Source organism: Tigriopus californicus, chromosome 3 (genome assembly GCF_007210705.1).
Source record: "Tigriopus californicus strain San Diego chromosome 3, Tcal_SD_v2.1, whole genome shotgun sequence".
Classification (NCBI taxonomy): domain Eukaryota; kingdom Metazoa; phylum Arthropoda; class Copepoda; order Harpacticoida; family Harpacticidae; genus Tigriopus; species Tigriopus californicus.
Window position 1 is genome coordinate 7,188,645 of NC_081442.1, and position 19,886 is coordinate 7,208,530.

Sequence of the window (19,886 nt, forward strand, 5' to 3'; positions counted from 1 at the left end):
CTTCTACACTACCATAAGATTGATTAGAATACACGTTTTCAATGAGATGGGTAAGACCTTGACTACTCCCGTGATGCTTTGCAACTTTGCTCAACGGTTTCATTTCTGTGGAGTAGAAGCACGAGGTCTCCAGGTAGATCTAGTCACAATTATGCAACTATCACAACCACATCTGTCAAGATCTATCTTGTTTGAGCATTTTTAACATAATTTGTCGGGTTTATCCATTCTCTTATCTTTGTAAGAAATAAAAAAAGGATCCACCACTCCCCACTCTTGAGGAAAACCTGTGGTTGGATGGAATTCCCTTGCCCATCAAGTTTGGTCAAAAAATCTTTAAACTGGCTTTATGAGTGAGAGAATTTCTTCATCTACCATCACTTTTGGATCAATTCTTGGTCGATGTTTTGCTCAGTTGTGGATATAACATGAATCAGTCAAGATTAGTTCTTCTGGTCATTGTTGCCAGCCTGGCACTTGTGTCTTCACGTAAGTTTTGATCATTTCATTACGTTTTATTTGAGATTGATTAATTGCCCAAGCCTTCAAATTTTACATTACGGTATTATTGTCGATTTCTTGATCTACCTTGATCTTGAGTCCCGAAATAGAACTATAGAAGATCCATGAAATCTATTTTTGTCAAGGTCGTAGAAGAACGTGATAAGGTGTATAATACGGTAGTAGGTTAATTACGGGTCACAGCAAGGATTCTTTGTACTAATTTGTGATTTCAAAAAGTACCGAGAGAGAAGGCAGGGAAAAATCGTAAGGTTCTTATCGTTAAAAAGCGTCAACTATGACGTTTGACCCATTTTCAAAATAGCTCAAACTTTACAATGTCGATCTTTTTATACTGTTATAATTGATTGATAACATCATTGATTTGTTTCATAATAAATGGAAGAGAAACGGTAGAAATTGCAAAGTGTTTTTGGTATTGGTACGTTAGAAAGGTCAATCAAAAGGATAATTTTCTCATTTGAGACTTGTCAGATGGAGCAAGCCGAACAGGAATAAACCATGCCCGATTGCAAAATGAGCTTCTTGCGACATGTAATAACGAAAAAAGAAATTGCCACGTTGCGTTATAGAAGCGTGAACAATGGTACTACATCAGATTCGAATAAATTTCATAAAGACAATGCATATACGAGTTACAAATCGATAATATTTTGTTGAATATTTATTAACTTTGGCCGGTGTTTGTTGCTCAACAAACAAAAATCGCTTTCTGACAGAAGAAAGATATAAACCATCTTTTGTGAAGCCTAAGAACTATATTTCTAAGAGAAAGACAAAATTTTCTGCGTATTGAGATGCAGAAAATCAAGCTTCCGCTTGAAATTCATAAAAATAATCTTTAAATATTTTAGTGAGCAAATTCCATTTTGTGAGTGCATGGTCAAAGAGCCCTTAGACCTATCAAAGGTAGCCTTGCTGTATACTACTAGACCACGAAGTTCTAGAAATATAGAAGTTGGACGAGCTTCCCGCCCAATCGGCCTGTTCTTGGCAACTCTGAGCCACTTTTCGAATAAGGTAATAAAATAAGAAACCGAGATCTCTCCATTTGAAGGCAAGTCATATTTTCACATCCATTACCTGGTAAGTGGTTCGTGTCAAAGTTAGGTTGCCAAACGCTTATATAGCTGACCAAGACCAGGTCGAAAATTCGAATTTTGTCTAGTGTTTGCTAAATAACTTTGGTCATATCTCCTGAGCTCTCAAAGGATAGTTTTTGACTCAAACTTGGCCAAGTTCATCTACTTAACCAGATCTTGTGGTCATTTGAAGTGCTTATTTGGAATAAGGTGAACAGTTTTGGAGACAAGATTTGTTTTGATTCCGGTCGCAGTCGCGTCTCCAGAAGTCCGTGACTAGACCAAGATTTTGATCTTTTAATTTGCCACAGCATTGTAAAATAGTTGGTAGACTCATGCAAGGCGCCATGTTTGATCCCGATTTAGGTAGATTCCTAGACAATGTGTTCAACTACTGTTTTTGGGACGTTTCATAGGGCAAATTTGGTCCATTAAACCATTTTCAAAAAGCCAACTTGCTTTTCATCGTGCAAGGTGACGAATACAACAGATTTGAGAAAGCCGTCATTGATTGTTTGTATCATTTATTTCAAATCATATAGTCGTTCACGGTTCATTAAACGTATCAAGGCTAAGCCAATCATATCGTCTGTACATGGAACCTTTTATAAATGTTACTATTACTGTCAATATTTGTCTTTATGGTATCTCATTACCTGTCAGCAAGTAGGCGCCCACTAAGCCTCGCTAGGATTGACCCAAAAGCCTGGGTTGGGACAAAATTCTTGGATGCTTTAAAAAACATACATTATCAGATACCTTTCATACCTTCTCTAAATACCGTGCAGCCTTAACCTTTCTAGTTTGTACCTTTACGTAAGTTCCAGAAAATATCTGAGCAAAATGGACGGAAACTTGGCCTCAAAATAATTCTCCAACCAATTGGAATCTTGAGGACAATTTACTTTGTTCCTCGACTTGATTGAAATTATTGACTTCAACTTGATATCATTTTTAGAAAATGACGAGTTTGAAGACACGTTTGACGACGACTTTGATCAAAACGCTGAAGATCCTTTACCCAACGATTCTTCCGATGATTATGGTGATGCCATTGCTGTTGATGCCGATGATGCCGATGATGATGATGATGGTGACGAGAAGCACGGTCCAGGCCTATCATGTGCCTATTGTAATTGCCTCCGGTCACGCGTTTGTCGGTTGAGGTGTCCACGCCAATGTTTCGACGGAGGATCTGGTGGAGGAGGATTTGGGCCTGGCGGTGGGAATATATTCCAGTATTGCCTTGTATGCTCTTGTGCTGAAACGCAGTGCTTTATTAATTGCCGCCAATGTTCATTTGGAGGAGGTGGATTTGGCAGCGGTGGCGGTGGGGTTGGTGGCCTCGGTGGATTTTTCGGCAGTGGATTTGGATTTCAGGACGGCGCCGATAATGATGAGTCCAATCGAGAGGCTTAATTAAGAATGGACCCTATAAGATATATTTGGCGTGTGCTTCGTTCGAGAAAAGCATGATTACATTTTAAAACGGGACTCAAGGTGCTCAGTATTGTTTGAACAAGAAGAAATGGTTTTAAAAGCTCAAAAAAACATCAAACCCACTTGTATAAATTAGTTCTTTGAATATTGTGTGGACTAGATCTGTGAGTTCGTAAATGAGTGAGTGAGTGAGTGAGTAAGGCAGCGCGTACAAAATATTCTTAATATTCTCTACTGGATAGGAATCTAGCTGATTTGGTCTTTAAAAGATATATTTCCCAAACGAAAATATCATCTTCGTTGCTCCACTTCAGAAGCTCAGTATCAAAGTCAGTAGTATCTCCTCGTCTGCTGATGATACAAAATTAGTGTCAAATTCTGGTAGTCTGGTAAAGATCCTAGACCATGTCTACTCTTGGGTTGCTGAGAGTTACATGGCCTTGAATGGAATGAAATTCCGCTTAGTGACCTTTGGGTCGAATATTATTTGAACGGAAATTCGAGTAAAATTTATACCTTTTTTGCCGACTTGAACTGCTGGGGATCCCATTCCCAGTAATGGTAAGGAAGTCCGAAGAAAAAATATACAGTAATGGTATTCATCGGAAGATGCCTAAGAGGATACCTTGAGGGTATCCTTTGGGTTGAGGGCTTTGAGAGCCATCGATAGAAAGGATGTCTGAAAATGTCATCTGTTATTAAATTGCATCAAAGAGTTTGGTTCGAGCTAGTGGAGCGAATGTTGCTTAGGAAGAACAAGCGCTTCATCACAGATACCCACTCAAGTGGACCCATGCCCTGGAATACGGATTTGTTAAAGGCTATTATGGATTCCGTTGATTTGATTTTATAAAGGACAGAGGACACTTTTATCTTTTAGTGTTTCAAGAAAAACTTTCTGGGGTTGATAATGGGTTCTTCTACATTGCATTAACCTGGAACAAAACAATACGTTATTGATTATGTTTCCTAACTGAGGACACAAGCTAATGAATAATAAGGTCAATTTGCCTAGTCATCCAAAGATGAGAGGGATGCCCTAAGTAAATTGCCTCCATATCATTCGATAGTGGCGAGGCGAATCAAGGTCTCCAAGTAGCAGTGGGCATAATATATTAGACATTCTGGACAACCATTTTTGAGGACCTTTTTCTAAATTGGAGAACACAATGGGACTTGACTTTTTCCTTATGTAGTGGTAAATTGTTTAGCTCAAAATAATATTAATGAGCTGCACAAATTTCTCACTCCCCAACTTTGGATATTCAAGCCGAAAAGGCGCTTTCCTAAGACAGCTTGAACATGGGGGGAATTCCTTGAATTGAAAAAAACATGAATTTCTCGCCATGAAATATTTGGACTAATCCAGTTTGAACTTTTTCTCGTCCAGTGGTAAAATCTTTTTTTCTTGCTCTTGGAAAGGCTCTGTGATGCCAAACATATGATTTGAGAAAGGCTTTGCAGCTGCGTTGTGTGGCTACATCAAAGCAATGCAACCATACAATTTTTAGGGTCTAATTACTGATATAATCGCAGGTCTAACACTGGATCACTACCACACGTGATAGGGAAAAAGGACAGCTTTTTAATTCGTGTACTGTATGCATCGCAATGTCAAATGGTTCCTTCCCTGGAACCAGTTTAGGAAAAAAATATTGATACTACATTGGAATATTTTTTTCTAGGATTCCCAAACCAGGTATGGGAATTTGTTCCTCGAGACAAAAACACATGCGATCAAACTGTCCTACCGACAAGTCTCTGTTTTATATTCATATTGTATATTTGAGAAATAATTGTCGATCAACATGTTGTTAACAAATAGTCGCCTCAAATGTAACCTACACTCAGTAACCTGCTAGCTCAAAAATGATTTTTTCCAACAAGATGATAATACTTGATGCTGATGCCTGTTCATGTGTACTTTAATGCAGTTTCCTTCTATTACAATAAGCTGTAATGAGGAGAAAAGCCCATGAAATACATTTTTGGGTGAAAAATAACAGTTTACACAAGTCAAAGTTTGAAATTCTGGTGCTCAAAAGGTTCTTCTTCAACCAACTGGATGACGAGGAACACGACACTATTAATACGACTCTATTAGAACTGTCATCTCGTCTACGTACGTGTATACCGAGCGAATTAATCATCTCAATTTTGTACAATATTTATTATGTGTGTTTTATTTCCATTTTTTTAATATTTATGGGTGCAGGGTCGAAGGGAATAGGCTCACCCGGCCACTGAAGCCGATCATCGCATCATTCAACTTGTTCCAAAATAAGTGTCCGTATCAGACGGCAATCTTTTAAAGCTCTTAGCTCTGAGCCAGGCGCTTGGACGTTAACCGGTATGAAATTACACTCAGTAAAGTGTTGAGCGAATGCTCATTCTAGGTAATGTTCAAGCCATAACTCAGAGGTACGACCGTTTAAAAAACTGGCCTTGAGTTGCTTCTTCATTTGTGGGTGCAGTCAGCATTAAAGAGTTTCCTGTAGAGATAGGTGAGGAGAATCGAATCAAGGACCTATCTCGTACGAAGTGGAAACTGCACTCGCCACTACAAAGTGTCTCCTTCTCCTATGTAACTCCACCAACATTCTTAAACACTCTCCCAAACAGAGTATTTTTATTGGGTAAAGACTGCCTCATCACGGAATATATATTCTTACAATGAGAGTGGTTCTCATTTGATTCTCTTCCCTGACCTTTCTGAGAGCAACTTTTAGTGTATGCGTCACACAATAAATTACCTAAGGAAAACATTCATACCATGGATTCATGCCAGATCTCGGTTGGTTGTCTTATTGGACGAGGCTCTTACCGCCAACCCTAGAGACCTTGGATTCAGAGACATGCAAGGTTTGACAAGTGGCTCCACTTCAAAAATGTAAACGATCAGTAAAACTAAAAAGTTTCCAAACAGATTTTGAACTGATGCGCTGTATAAGAAAGAGTTCTATCATGACAAGGATCATTGAATATTTTCTTCAATGGTACTGCCAAATTTTACTCGAAAACAAGCTGATTCATGGATATGGCATTTTAGATTGTTACTACTATTTTCTTACTTTCTAAATCCTTTCTGAACCAATTTTTCCATAAGATTAGATTGCTATAAAATATCATTAAATTATTCAGATCAACATTATCACATGTGAGCTTCCTGAGTCTTTCAAGAAATAAGTCCCTTATACTTTTCAATGTAATTTGTTGAATATGGTTGTACTTTCTTTTTTGAAGTGCTTTGGTCCAACTTGAGACTGGCAGCAAGCGAAAGATCAGTGTGTCAACTACATTTTATTGAGAAATACCACACTAATACCAATGTAATGGCAAAAAACACTCTTAACCCTGTGGAATGAGTTGGTTAAATCCATGGTGGATCAAATTTGTCATAAATCATTCAAAGCTTAATCTTATTATGCGGTGCAAACGTGCGACCTCTTTTTAGAAGCGACTGACTCCATGTTGAGAATGTTCGTTGACAATTGGCAGCCAATCAGATCGGTTGAATTTGATGACGTATACTCAACCTCACGTATCTTTGCTTTGAACATCTATAGCCAACCCTAGAAAAAAAATCATAATTTAAAAATTGCGAGCCATACAAAGCAATCGGAATTCCCTAAACCCCATAATCTTGAACATAATCATCTACTTAGTTGCAAAACTTTTTTGAATACTGTTTACAACTTTGGTTCTTTTTTGGAATTTCCAACCATATTCTCATTCTTCGTCAATCTACTCGCAATCAGACCCATTTGGGCCAATTACAACAAAAATGACGGTCTTCATCACATCGTTAATTGCTTACGTACAATCAGGTATGTGTGTGTACGTACAAGAGTAGAGAGTGAGTGGCTGGCAGAGTACACAAAGCTGGGCAATGGGCGATGGGCAACTAACCCTTCTGGCCGATAATCTATTTGATCTCTAATGATGTTTTATATCAGCCTGGGCGCAGTAGAGAGAGAGGGGAATCCCTAAAACGGGTTTGTGCAGAGAGACTCAAGACTTTGCCGTTGTCAACCAGTTCATCTTGATCGTTGGTCCCTAAGACACTTACTCCCCCATTCCTTCGAAAATGAAGATGAAGTTCATAAGAATGACGATCCTTCTTTGTTCCATTCTGATAACGGATTCCTTAGCCCGTAAGTAGAAATTGTAATCATGATAATGTCTTTGGGATTTAAACTATGAAACTTGTGAAAGCGCAATCATCATTTTATGTTTTGTAACCTTCTCTAAAACTTTGGCGACCCACAAGTTAAGCGAGCAACGTTGCCCAAGCTTATCCTGAATGAAGATGTGCCACACAAAGGGAATGAATGAATGAACGAATGGACTGTTGGGAAGAGCACACGTGTTCACATTTCGCCATTGAGATTAGGAGCATTGCCTAAATGAAAGAGTTTATGAGATTCACGACGCTCTTCCGCTCACAAGTTAAGCGAGCAACGTTGCCCAAGCTTATCCTGAATGAAGATGTGCCACACAAAGGGAATGAATGAATGAACGAATGGACTGTTGTTGTAATTGTGAATGTTCACATTTCGCCATTGAGATTAGGAGCATTGCCTAAATGAAAGAGTTTATGAGATTCACGATCCCCGCACTGTTTGGAAAGATCTTGTTACAATTTTAATTTTCCTAAGCCCGTTGCCCTTTTCAAAAAAAAAAAAAGAATGTGTCAGATTTAGCCGTATCCACAAAATCGTGATTCAGTTCATTTTTCGAAGGAGCGTAAAGCAAAACTCATACTATACCCGTGTCTCCTCTCATTTGGAGCCTAAAACCTTATTACTCCACCCGCATTTGTGGCTGATACGAGGACTAACAAATGCATGAAGAGAAAGAAGCCTCTTTGTCCACCCTCACCCCCACTCGAGGCCCACCACTTATACCATTTACATTACCTACTTGACAACGTAACTACTGCATCTACAAGACTGATACTCCATTGGTTCAATTACGAAGTAATGTGGGGTCATTTCATATTAGAATATGAAGACGCTGATCCAGATTATCCGGCCTTTGACGATAATGACAAACCATTTTACGATGACTCGTCGGACGACGCCTATGTGGACAAGGATGACGGTGACAACCACGACGCTTTGAAATCACAACCCCAAGATACCCCCCGTTCTTTGGAGGAGGAGATTTCTGTATTTGGCCTTTGTCGGAGATGTTCATGCAACTTTGATCTGGTGTGCCGATTTCGATGTCCTTTACGATGTCGCGGTTTTGGACGCGGGTTCCCCGGCACATTTTGCACCGTGTGTTCTTGCCTCAGTTTGGAGTGCAATCTGCGTTGCTTTCAGTGCAGTGGACGAGGACCGACCCTCTTTGCCGACGGTGAAGACGAGAACCAGGCTGACTAGGACATTCTAATTCTTAAATTGTAATATTGTACTTATGAAAACATGGGCATGTGGATTTTTGAGCTCTTAAATAAATTACTCTAGTCAAATTTGTCTACTCAAAACCCTGCGGCCTTGAGATTACGAAAATAAGTATGATAGCTAATATCCTCTCCGTGGCCTTTTCTAGAAGAGTGCGGTCAAGGCTTGGTCAATTGCAACTTGTGTTCGTGCTCGTTTCCGGCTTGCATCAATTGCTGTCCATTGAAGTGCCAAGGCGTAGGCGGTGGGCGTGGACAGAGCTTTTGCTTCCGTTGTTCCTGTCTTAGCAATGATTGCCGTAGGGCGTGCCCCTCCCGATGTGAACGAACGCAATTTCAAGATTTCGCGGACGAGCCCATTTCCAACGATTCCGACGACCTGGGAGGCAATGATGATTTTGCTGGGGATGCCATTGGCATTCGATAAGATGATTTCCAGATGGTGCAGCGTACTTATAAGTCTTATTTGCATACATGCACCATTGATTGATTCATGTACTAATGTGACCCGTTAATAATACTAGGGAATTGAAATGCAAACTTTATTAGTTACACAGTCTGTTTTTAGTTTAAGAGCATGTGATAAGAGTATTGGTTGGAATTAAACATCTCAGAGGATCGACGCAGAATGAGTCTCATCATACAGTAGAACCCCGCTATAGTGAACCCAGTTATAGTGAAAACCCCCTTTATAATGAGAAAATCTTATGAAACCGACCCGTCACACCATGTAAATGCTAATGAAAGAGAACTCGTTAAACGAAAAATTTCAAATCTCAGAACCCGGTTAAAGAGAATTTTTTGAAATCTCTGGATCCTATGACATAGAAATTTGACCACCCTGCGGACGCCAAAACTGAGGTCTCGTAATGCTTTCTCGTAAACTGAAAATGCTTAGTAAAAAAAGATCAGCAATGGTCAGCGGATATTTCTTCCTTCTGAATAGCTTAATAGGTGCTTTTTCTCCCGGGTCCTATTTTCTTAATGGCGAAGGGCTTTTACGGGCTGTCGATGTGTCTAGTTCTCCAGAACAAAAGACACCATAAATCTCAAATTTGAGAAAGTTCTAAGCATTTAGATGTCAAGCGATCATGAGCGGAAAATATATAAAAGTCTTTATTTACAATTCTTCACAATGCTTGGACGACTCCAAAAGCTTGGAAACTAAATGTTATGTAAAATTGGGAACTCTGATAAGATACTCCAGCGTGAATACAAAGCGGGAATATCCCTCAATTGGGACACCCAAAATCTAATGGCAGGCCGAGCGAGAGAGCTACCATCTCCCTTCGTAACGAACAAACAAACGATACGCCAGTGTGAGAGCTATTTTGATTTATTGGAGTCACCGAAATTTGAAAAGTCGAATGTGAAAGAAAACTGAAGCACGAAAATGTAGGATGTTGATAATTAAAACAACGTGACTCTTAATTCAACACCAGTGTACCTTTTACGACCTCAAAAAGTGGAATCCTGTTATAGTGAAAATTTTGCAGCTTACCAAAACTTTCATTATAACAGGGTTTAATTGTGCTTGTCTATTAATGATTTTTAGATAAAGTTACTCAAGGTAATAGGAATTTAAAACCATAACGAGGAAGAAAATTCACGGTGAGAGTTGTTTTTGCTTCGTAGAAAGTCAATAATAGAAGAGGGAAATTGGTTCAACCAAATTCAATAATGCAAATCGCGTACGTAAAGGAAGAGAAAGAAACCTGGCAACCAAGCAAAATACATTGCCACAGTGGGATTAGTAGTATGCTTTCTGGGCAAACGACAGGTACGCATGCACGATTTCACTCAACAATGGCATTCATTGGTCCGGACCAATTCAAGGTTCATCACATGTCAGACAATAGGTTTTCAAATTGATTGTATGTACTCAATAATATATGCTCGTCAGGGTTGGATCTCTAATTGGCCCCAATGTCATCATGGTCTTTTTTCATGCAAAAATTCATCATTCATTGCATGTTTTTAAGTAAAGTCTGAAAAGATTCATTAAATGATTATCATTATTTACTGAAGATACACGACAATAACGGAAAGTCATGACAGAAAAAAATGCATTTGATATTCCCAAACTTTTAAACCTTTTTCGCTCATGTTATTAGAATGTGTCGTGAGTGAAAGAAATGTGAATAGTTGAGAGATTTACGTAACAAGCTCAAGCCAAGGGAAGATTTCTCAAAACGTCGAATTCCTTATTGGACATCAATTTCTTGACACCCAGAATGCATCAAAGGAGTAAGATGTATGGCTACTTGTGATAACAAAAAGACTTTCCCAACCCCCCTCCTCTTTTGTCTCATCTCTGTCTCACGTGTTGCTAGTTTCAGCATGTTCGATTTAAGATTTTTTAATCTATTGGAGTGTTCGATAACAATTGGGTAAATGATGACCTTCCTTGGATGATGACATAAAGTTAGCTACAAGTTCTGCTTGAAATTGGACTCGTCGATTCATTCGGTTGAATAATTGATTAAAAGAACTTTCCCGTCCTAACAAATACGGGCACCAATCTTGCTTGTCCAAGACCTTGAGAAAGTTTCCTCCTCCAAAATCCGCTTTGATATGTACAATGAACCGTGCGTTTTCCTTTGCTTTGGTCTTTACTGCGTAGGCTCTGAACTTTTGAGTTCCCTGGTGTTCCATGCCAGTCCCATTCCATTCCTTCAGATGGAACACATAATTCCAAACTAGATTGAAAACATATCATCCTTAGTAAACGCGTTGAGTTGGCTTGTCACATTCTTGCAGGCTTAGTCAATGAATATTGAGCCCATTGCCTGAATGTCTCTGAAGTCCTGAGTTGAAAAGTCTCTCAAACTCTACTCCTGTGTTCCCACGTCTAAATCAAAAAGAACTAAGAAACGACCAACAATCAATCGGTTCTTTTTCGACTTTTATTCACATTTGTTGCCGGTCAGAAAATGGCTCGGAGTATAAAAGTTAAGGTTGGTTCGAATTTCTTCTTGGAAATATTGGTTTTGATATTGCTACTACTTCTGTGTTGCCGTGAAGTGATTCAAGGTCTCTATAAAATTTCCAATCCTAATCATTCTGGTGGCCGTCAACAAGTAGTGTAGTAGTGGAGCGTGATCAACAACTGATCAGGAACTGATCAGTAGATCATCATCGTCATCATCATCTTCAAGTGTGTCTTGTCTTTCTATCGTTTGGCGATTTCTTTCTTCCTGGCTTCCTGGCTTTCTGGCTTCTTGGCTAGCTTCTGAATGGCGGTGTTCCAATTTACCACAGCGGAGTGGAGTGGCCCCCAGGGGGCACTCGAGTCGTCTTGACAGGGGTGACAGTGGGCTCAGGCGTCTCAATCTCTTTCCTCATGTCATCCTGGTACGTTCCAAAGGCTCCAATCAACTCGCCGGTTAAAGGGTTCACTGGAATGGAGAAGGATGAGTCTTATGCAATGCTTTTGAAACGCAGGTTCTAGCTTTGAACATATTCCATTCAAGGAATTTCAGATCACCAGCTTTGGTCTTCGATGCTGGCTGGCTGGCTGGCTGGCTGGTTAGATTGCTAATCTCAAGGTCCTAAAATACTGATCCACGAACACTTTCGTGGCTCTTGGATGGAGCGAGTTTAGGCTCGCTCATCACTCAACCCATACGCCAATGAATGTCAAAATTGGTTCAATTTGCCAACTCAACTTGAGACGAGGTGAGTGCACCTGGTTCAACGTTTTATATGATGATGATGTAAAACTTTGAAGATTCTCTTTGACGCTTATGAGGGCTATTCTCCAGCCAAATGGCTTTGGTTTTCAAATGATTTCTACCCATCTTTTTGACACGAAATCCCATCCCACCTGAAAAATGTTCCACCTTCAATCGACCCTCCGGGGCTTGGTTCAATGAAATGATACGAGTATTTCACTTCAGAATTCATGCGTCAACGTATCACACGGATCACGAACCAAGGGTCGCTTACCAATACTCGTAAAACAGATTATGTACAATACACATGCTGCTTGCAATTATGGCCACACTCACCTGAGGGCTTGGATCGTCTGCGTTGAGGGGTTTGTTCGGGCGAAGGCTGTTCATCTCCCAACTCAAAACTGGACGCCATCCGGTATTTGGTAGGTCTACTCTGAGTCGGGGACGTGTCCGGGGAGTTCGAGAAGATCGTGCTGGCCCCACCAGGAGGTCGAGTCACCCTGAAAAAAAGAAACCATCACATTGATAAAATATTGTACATTGAACTGCGGAAGCGAGAGAGGTAGGTATGACTTTCAGGATTAAGGGAATGATCGATCCAGGTGTGACTTGATTTCCAGCTAGATATTTGGACATGATTTGATTTAAAGCGGGATAGGTCAGCCAGCCACCCCAATTGCGAGCCCAATCCTGGGGGAAATGAAGCGTGTTTGAAAGAGGAGCTCTCTTGTCAGTTGGACCAAGCCCAGCCTCTCACCGCCTTGCCCATTCGTTTGATCTCGCTGGAAAACCCTTTGGCGAAGAGAAGCCTGCCAACATCTCAAGTTGAACACTTTTGATGCCGTTCAAAATCACGATGACCAACAATTCTAAGATCCCTTATTTGAGCACATTTTCCCCGTGCTCATTTCATTTTGATAACGTTAGTTAGTAGTGGAAGCGTGAGACAGGGTAGGCCTCGCCCTCGCAGCAATGATTGGCTAATGTACATAACGAGTAAAACGACTTTCTTCAGGTTGAAGTACTGTCGAGTTAATTAAAAGTGCTTTACACCTGGCATCTTCTCGAAAAAAAAGATTATCCAATTAGTAGGAGAAAATTCTCTTCGTTTTCGTCTTTCACTGATGCTCGTTCAGACTATGTGGCGATGCCAAATCAGAGTCTCAGGAACTCGGTTAGTTGGTTGGTTGGTTGGTTGGTTGGTTGGTTGGTTTGTCCGTTGTTGACTCGTGGGTTCGTTGGCTCGTTCTTTAAGCTGTCCAATGGTTCATTGGCACTCGGCACGTACGACATAGTACAGTTTTTAAGCTCTGTCCATCCCGCTACCCACAACAGCCAGGGTTTCAAGCTCAAGGAGCTGAATCCGCCGCCAACAATACCATCACCATAGAAGCTAGAATTACCACATCGTCCACCATGATGTCCGGATTTTGACCAAGATTCTACGAACTCACTTGCTCAGTCCAGCCCGGCCCAACTGAGGCAGGAATTTTTCCCTACCTCCTATCGATAGAAGACGTCCATTTACAATAGATACATTGTGCCTCGAGCATGCAATTACCACCTACCTACCTACATACCTACCTATCCCCCCTTTCTTCCCTTTCTTCTTCAACTTCTTCTTTTACATCCACTTTTGCTCCTACACAGGCACTTCCTGCCAAAATGGACAGTCCAAGGCATATTTCAAGCCTTAAAAAACGGCATAAATGATACCTTTTCCAGCTTTGGGCATTCCAAGCTCGAACGGTGCTCTTTGGAGAAAGAAAAGGTGTTAATTGCTAAGTGGAATGCCTTTCGACCAAAAGAAAAGGAAGGAGAAAAGAAAAGCTTTTAATTCTGGTATTTATCTTTCTTTTTCTTTTTTTTTGCTTTCTCCCCAATTTTGAGATTCCGCTCAGAGAAGCCCAAGAATCTTGACTTCGCAACAGTGGGTTTGGACCCTTGGATGCAAGGAGTTAATTCCTCAAATGGGGTTGATTTGCTTCTACCTAGACAAACATCAATTGGTTGTAAGAGTGGAGACTTGTTCCAAAAGTGTGGTCTGGATCCATGTTCTAAAAATTCGAATGTTTTTCCTTTGTTTTCGCTTGATTGAACAATCATCCACTTGGCATCCAAATTTCTAGACATCTGGCCCCAAAGATAGATCGGCGGATTTGAGACTCCGTTAATTGGGTTTCCCTTCTTCTCGTCAGCGACCGATACAACCGCTACCACTACTACTACTACTACTTTTGGCTTAGGATGCTACTGTACCAAGATACAAACGGCCCAATAATTATTAGCAACAGTTGAGGTGGAATGAGAAAACAAGTTTCAATCTTTTAGCAGGAGAAAACAATGAGTCCACAAAAAAACGAATTCATTCAATATAGAGAGGCCAGAAAATAGGCTCCCTCCAATTTGAGTGCACAAACCTTGCGTTAGTGTTTGTGAGTGTGTTAATGCGTGTGATGTGAAAGCGAGAAGTTTACAAATGACTGCAAAGTCTATCCGTGGCAAAATTTCTCTTCTCGCCAAATGGAAAGGAGTCTCCATCCGTGCAAACACTTAAAATGCAAACATGGTTTCTTGCCTCGTCGCCGATTTACTAGCTACTTTTTACTTGCACAGGATACTAAAAAAATAGACAAATAGGCCGCGACGGGGACCATAGACCCAAGTGATACGATGACGTCTCAGCATTGAACGATCATCCAAGTCGGTGGTTGCACGATACGTAGGGTGGTACTCACAGCAACGTCACCATTTGCCATTCTGGCACACACAAACACACACACACACGTACACACACCCTCGTAACACAAAAGCATCGGAGAAGATCCATTGACAAACTCGTGAAGGCTCTCATTCATGCTTTTGATGAGTCTTTTATGTGTGCCAGGTCGTCGTCGACTGAACTTCTCCTATTTGGGTGCTATGAAGAACAATTCATATCTCGAGTGATTCATCCATTTTTTTCAAGGGCCCAAGTTCGCCAACTCAATCTTTCGCCCAGTCATTTAATTAAACTTGAAGATTCCTCCAATCTTGCCCCGCCCCCCTTCCCGCCCCCCCCTCCCTGCGGCCTCGCCATCTCGTACTGATTTAACTTAAAACAAAGTTCAACAACATTGCAGTGAGGAAACAGGGAAGGGAGGTACTTCAATTACTGTACAGAAGCATGGAATTCACCTCATCAGGCCTCATCTGTGCAGGTTGTGTGGGCGAGAAATCAAAATATTTTGGCGCATTTCTTTCTAGATGATTGAATCTTCGTACGTCCCTCTCCGCCTGACAATGTCAACATCTTCTTGCCTCAGCGTCCACATCAATGCAACCAACTGAAGAGCCAATATTTGAGTACACAGGTCTTTGGAAAAAAACTTGTAAGAGAGGGAGGCACGTGAGAAACGAACTCGTCTCCGGCTACGACGACGAAACAATCTCAATCGAACATTGAACCAATTCCAATCAACTCAAAGGCTTTGTAGTTGCACAGTGTACATGATATGGAGTACTCTTTTCCCCCTTTACCTAGCAAATAACTGTCCCAACCCAAGTGCGTGTTTGGCTTGTGCGAATAAGAGAGACCGTGTACCATAAGTACCATGTACGTACAAAATACAGCCCGTGTACGTATGTGGTGGTACGTGTCCCTTAAAGGACGGAAAAAATGTACGAGTACTTGCCTGCTACCGTTTTTGAGCACGGCACTCTCTGGAACTGCGTCGTTGGACATATGAGTCTGTCCTCCCGGAGGTTGAAGCCGGGTGGTCCTACAAGAAATGGACATGATGCTATACCACCGAAGAGCAACGAAGAGCAGTGTTGATTGCTCTCCAACCTACCGAGCCTTGTTCATAAACGGATTTTCACATCATCCTTTACAAATGCTAATTCAGATGATCTAGTTCGACTAAAGTGGCTGTCAATGGCAGGCGATAATCCAGATGATGAAGAGCCTTTCCAAAACAATCCTTTATCCTACCCTACTATGGACCACTCATTAGTACCAATATCCTGGTCAAATGGAATCAGACTTGCCGCTCGTGCTTCCCCCAACTTCTTCCATCAAAAGAGCCAGTTTATTTTGGAGTTTAAGATTTCACATTGCCAATTTTGCCAGCCCTAGCGGTTAGAAGACTTCTTCCAATCTTTGTTTCCCTTTTAGGGGGCAAAAGCCAAGCAACGGCTTCTTTTAACCCAATGTCTCGTAGGATTCACTTTGAAAATGCGTTGTCAAGCAAATATTTCAGTGCAAAAAAAAATAATGAATCGTTAACTTTGATCGTGACAACCACAAAGAGTGGCAGGATTGAGGCGAGAGAGAGGACGGACGCTTTTAAGAGCACCGAAATCACGGCCATTTTTTTAACGTATAAAAATGAGGTAACTGTTGAGAACCTTGGTACAAAATCCGATGAATGGCAATGAAATTGGATGGAACTTTTCATGATCTAGTCTTTGGATATGTTCCATCAATGATGCTCACGCAAGTACATGTTAACATTTACCATTACTATACGTTAATACGTAATACTCTCAACAGCAGAAATGTAAAATGAAAATATTTAGCACTTGCATCCCCTTTAATGTATTATTTTTCATTTGTTGAACATCAATTTGATGTAGAACTATTGAATTGCTACTTTACTAATTGTTTGTCCCAATGGCATGAAAATACAATTTTCACAACACACGAACTTAAAAAATGGAAGATGGTCTCAAATTTGGTTTCGATTTATTTTTATCCTGAGCCTGAAGAAACCCCTGTACCGATTACGAAGATTGAATCAATGGACCTTGTACAGGCATTAAAGCTATTACAGTCAAATCAGGGCTATCGATGGCATTAATCTTGGAAAAGGTAAGCCGAAACCTTATTTACACCTACGAAGGCTTCTTTCCTCCTCCTCCTCCCCCTCCCCTTCTTCCCTCTTCTCCTCCTTCTGCTCTTATTTGAGGCTGAAACTTGAAGACTCGATGTTCGAGACATTACAAGATGAGGCGGGTATTCACATCCGGTTCTTTTGATAGCAAACAATGTGTAATGCCAGAGGGATTTGGTTCCATTGTACGGAATTATGGTCTTTGAATTGGTATCTTTTTTCGGACTTGCTTCCCACTTGAGTGTAATCTGTGATCGTGATGGCTAAACACGCTTGTGCCAGGTGGGCCAAAAATCTCGCTGCCTCAAAGACACCTACAACGCAGTATGGGGGGAATGGATGATTACGTGTGCTGTTTGGTAAGTCACTTTCCATTGAAACAACATTCTTTTCACGTATGTCAACAAGTAGGTATCATGCTTGATCTATTCAACGTGTTTTGGCCCTTTTCATGGAACTCCAACAAGAACATATGGCAATTGCAATAATACCGTGTCACTATTTTTTTTTCGTTCCACATCTCTGGACCAGTCATCTAACCAGAGTTTCTATGATGATTTCTATGTGCGAAGCTTTCAAGTCCAGACCATCATCTTTCCTAAGCTCAATCTCAATATTCATGTGAGGATCCTCACATGTGAGAAGATATTGCTTCAAATGTTACGGATGGTCGAAAATTGGTGGACCAATTGCATTTTGGTGGCACGACATCAAGTTGGATTCGTGCCCAGACGCTTTTGCCTGCTTTACAAACCTTGATTCATTAACTCCATTTCTACTAGTGCTTGCACAGTTCTTAGCCGAGTAAAGTTAAACCAAAGTGAGGCTAACTCTTTTTTTAAAGAGAAGGAAAAAGATAGCATTTCTTTTTCGGCTCTTACATGTGTACACACACCGTAACAAGCTTGGAATTCGTTTGTTCGTGTGTTTTTCAAGTACGAGCACAATGGAACCAAAGCCAGAGGGTTCATTTTGGACAAAGAATTGGTTTCAAAGCAAATACTTTGGGGGGGAGGCTAATCTCCGGATCTGTTAAGTCTAAAAGAATTGAATTTCTAGCGACCTGGACTTGTCAAAGTTCAAATGAAACCGGAGTAATCAAATTATGCGGCTCATGTATGCACGTACTTAAAGTTTGTGGGAGTGTTGTTTAGAAGACAAACCTTTTTGTTTGGAATGTTTTAGATTGGATTAGCAAATAAATAAAAGTGCTTTTCATTCGAGGGTTTAGCATTTTTCTGTCGATTCATACCCGAGCCTCTTTGGAAGGTGGGTAGGTGGTTACTCAACGTTACAACATTATGTCAGTGTCCAATGACCAAATACTTTTTGTGCTTGGAGGCGTTTCTTTACGATATGGATGATCTCATCTACTATATTAGATAAATCCTGCCCAAACTTTACGTATCCCTCCAATTCGTGTTCAAATTGCGTCTTCTTCGCCCACATTGAAAACTGGCAATGCACAGTGGGAACGTCATCCGATCGTGATGGGACCTTGAGCTAGCGTAGTTGTTCCATATGCAGTAAGTACTCGTACACGGTAAGTTGGTTAAATCCCGGTATTAGGAGTTGCACTGTGTTATGTGAACTTGCAATTCAGTTTCAGTTATGTGCCAAAAAGACGAGTTCTCCCACACGAAAGTGCAACCAACCAATCAACCAACCAACATACCCAGCCAGCCAGCCAGCCAGCCAGCAAACAAGCATACAAGCAACCACCAACACAACCACCATCACCAATGGCTCCACATCACTACCATCACATCCCTCTTCACTCCAACGTGTAGGTTCAATCTTACATCCAAGTAAAGAGGGCGGAATCGAGCCGTTCAGATGAATGTGCTGGTGGGTTTGGAACCTCGGTGACGGGGGCGATTGTTACGTGAAAGGTCTCCAACGACTTATTTGGCCGGCTTAGTTAGGGCTTGGCAAATAAAAACCTCCGTCATTTCTTACAAATGCCGAGCAAAAAGAGCCCCTGGCTGACCAAATGATGGAAAAAACATGGTTAGCCATGAACAAAAAGCTCATCACATCCATCGAGTGAGTTCGCTATCGAACAAAGTGAATCTGGATTACCCAATACGGCCACGTCTAGCGAGCCTAGCGACTGAACCGGGCCAACATAAGTAGGTACTCACTTGAAGCCCTCAAAAAGACACACATATGTGTACATATTTGGGGGCAGTCTCATCTCCACAGCATCGCGGTCACATTTCTACATTACGGGGATTTCTGGACCGACCCTTGAAAACTGATCAGCATCTTCATGCTTTGAGATTTCATTTCTCAGAATTGTGGCTCAGCCAGCAACCGTACTTCCACAGCTCTGTGTGGTGTGTATTTTGTGCGACGGTTGACTGGTAATAGGCTAATGGACCACCACTAAGAATTAGAGGAGCTCCAACGAGGTTTGCTCTCTCAAGTTCTTGAAAAAAGAGCAATGGGAATACTCCTTTTTTTCAAGGAGTAGCTTGAAAATAGCACTTGAGGGGATTGAATAGGGGCGCACCAAGTCGAGAACAAGAAAAAAAGGGCTTCAAATGAATAATTCAGGGACAATCGCTTCGAGAACTTAATCGCGTACTTCGGTTGGCACGACTAATAGCGAAAAAAGAAAGATCCTTCGTTGTTTCTTTCTTGGACTCGAATGTTTCCACCCCAAACGACTAACATCTTTGCTCAATTAGGTATGAGAAAAAAAACACCATAATAGTGTATGTCTGTCTGTCTTACTTTGAGGAGACTCGTCCTTCTTCGCCTAAGCCAACGGTGATGGGAGATGCGTTCATGGTAGGATTTCAAAGCAAACTGAGCGAACACAACAACGGCACAAGAAATTGTCCAGATCAATGGGATGAGGTTCGAGTGCAATCAGGTG

General features: G+C 41.1%; 3 protein-coding genes across 4 annotated transcripts; 2 read left to right on the forward strand and 1 right to left on the reverse strand.

The window, feature by feature from the left end:
• Positions 1–335: 335 nt before the first annotated feature.
• Positions 336–3,166, forward strand: LOC131878271 (forkhead box protein D1-like). Its single transcript, XM_059224198.1, has 2 exons — positions 336–489; positions 2,563–3,166. The coding sequence occupies exons 1-2, from the start codon at positions 429–431 to the stop codon at positions 3,021–3,023; spliced, it is 522 nt and encodes a 173-aa protein (XP_059080181.1). The 5' UTR covers positions 336–428; the 3' UTR covers positions 3,024–3,166.
• A 3,871-nt stretch (positions 3,167–7,037) lies between these two features.
• Positions 7,038–8,520, forward strand: LOC131877888 (uncharacterized). The gene is made up of 2 exons (XM_059223714.1): positions 7,038–7,198; positions 8,049–8,520. Exons 1-2 carry the CDS (start codon positions 7,132–7,134, stop codon positions 8,429–8,431), a joined length of 450 nt encoding a protein of 149 aa, XP_059079697.1. The 5' UTR covers positions 7,038–7,131; the 3' UTR covers positions 8,432–8,520.
• Positions 8,521–11,339: 2,819 nt separating this feature from the next.
• Positions 11,340–19,880, reverse strand: LOC131877889 (uncharacterized). 2 transcript variants are annotated; one of them, XM_059223715.1, is made up of 4 exons: positions 19,742–19,812; positions 15,803–15,889; positions 12,462–12,628; positions 11,340–11,849 (listed from the first exon to the last, which is right to left on the reverse strand). In XM_059223715.1, exons 1-4 carry the CDS (start codon positions 19,795–19,797, stop codon positions 11,704–11,706), a joined length of 456 nt encoding a protein of 151 aa, XP_059079698.1. In that variant the 5' UTR covers positions 19,798–19,812; the 3' UTR covers positions 11,340–11,703. The 2 variants fall into 2 exon arrangements, with proteins under 2 accessions (XP_059079698.1, XP_059079699.1); XM_059223716.1 differs by lacking the exon at positions 15,803–15,889 and having other exon boundaries at positions 19,742–19,880.
• Positions 19,881–19,886: the final 6 nt, after the last annotated feature.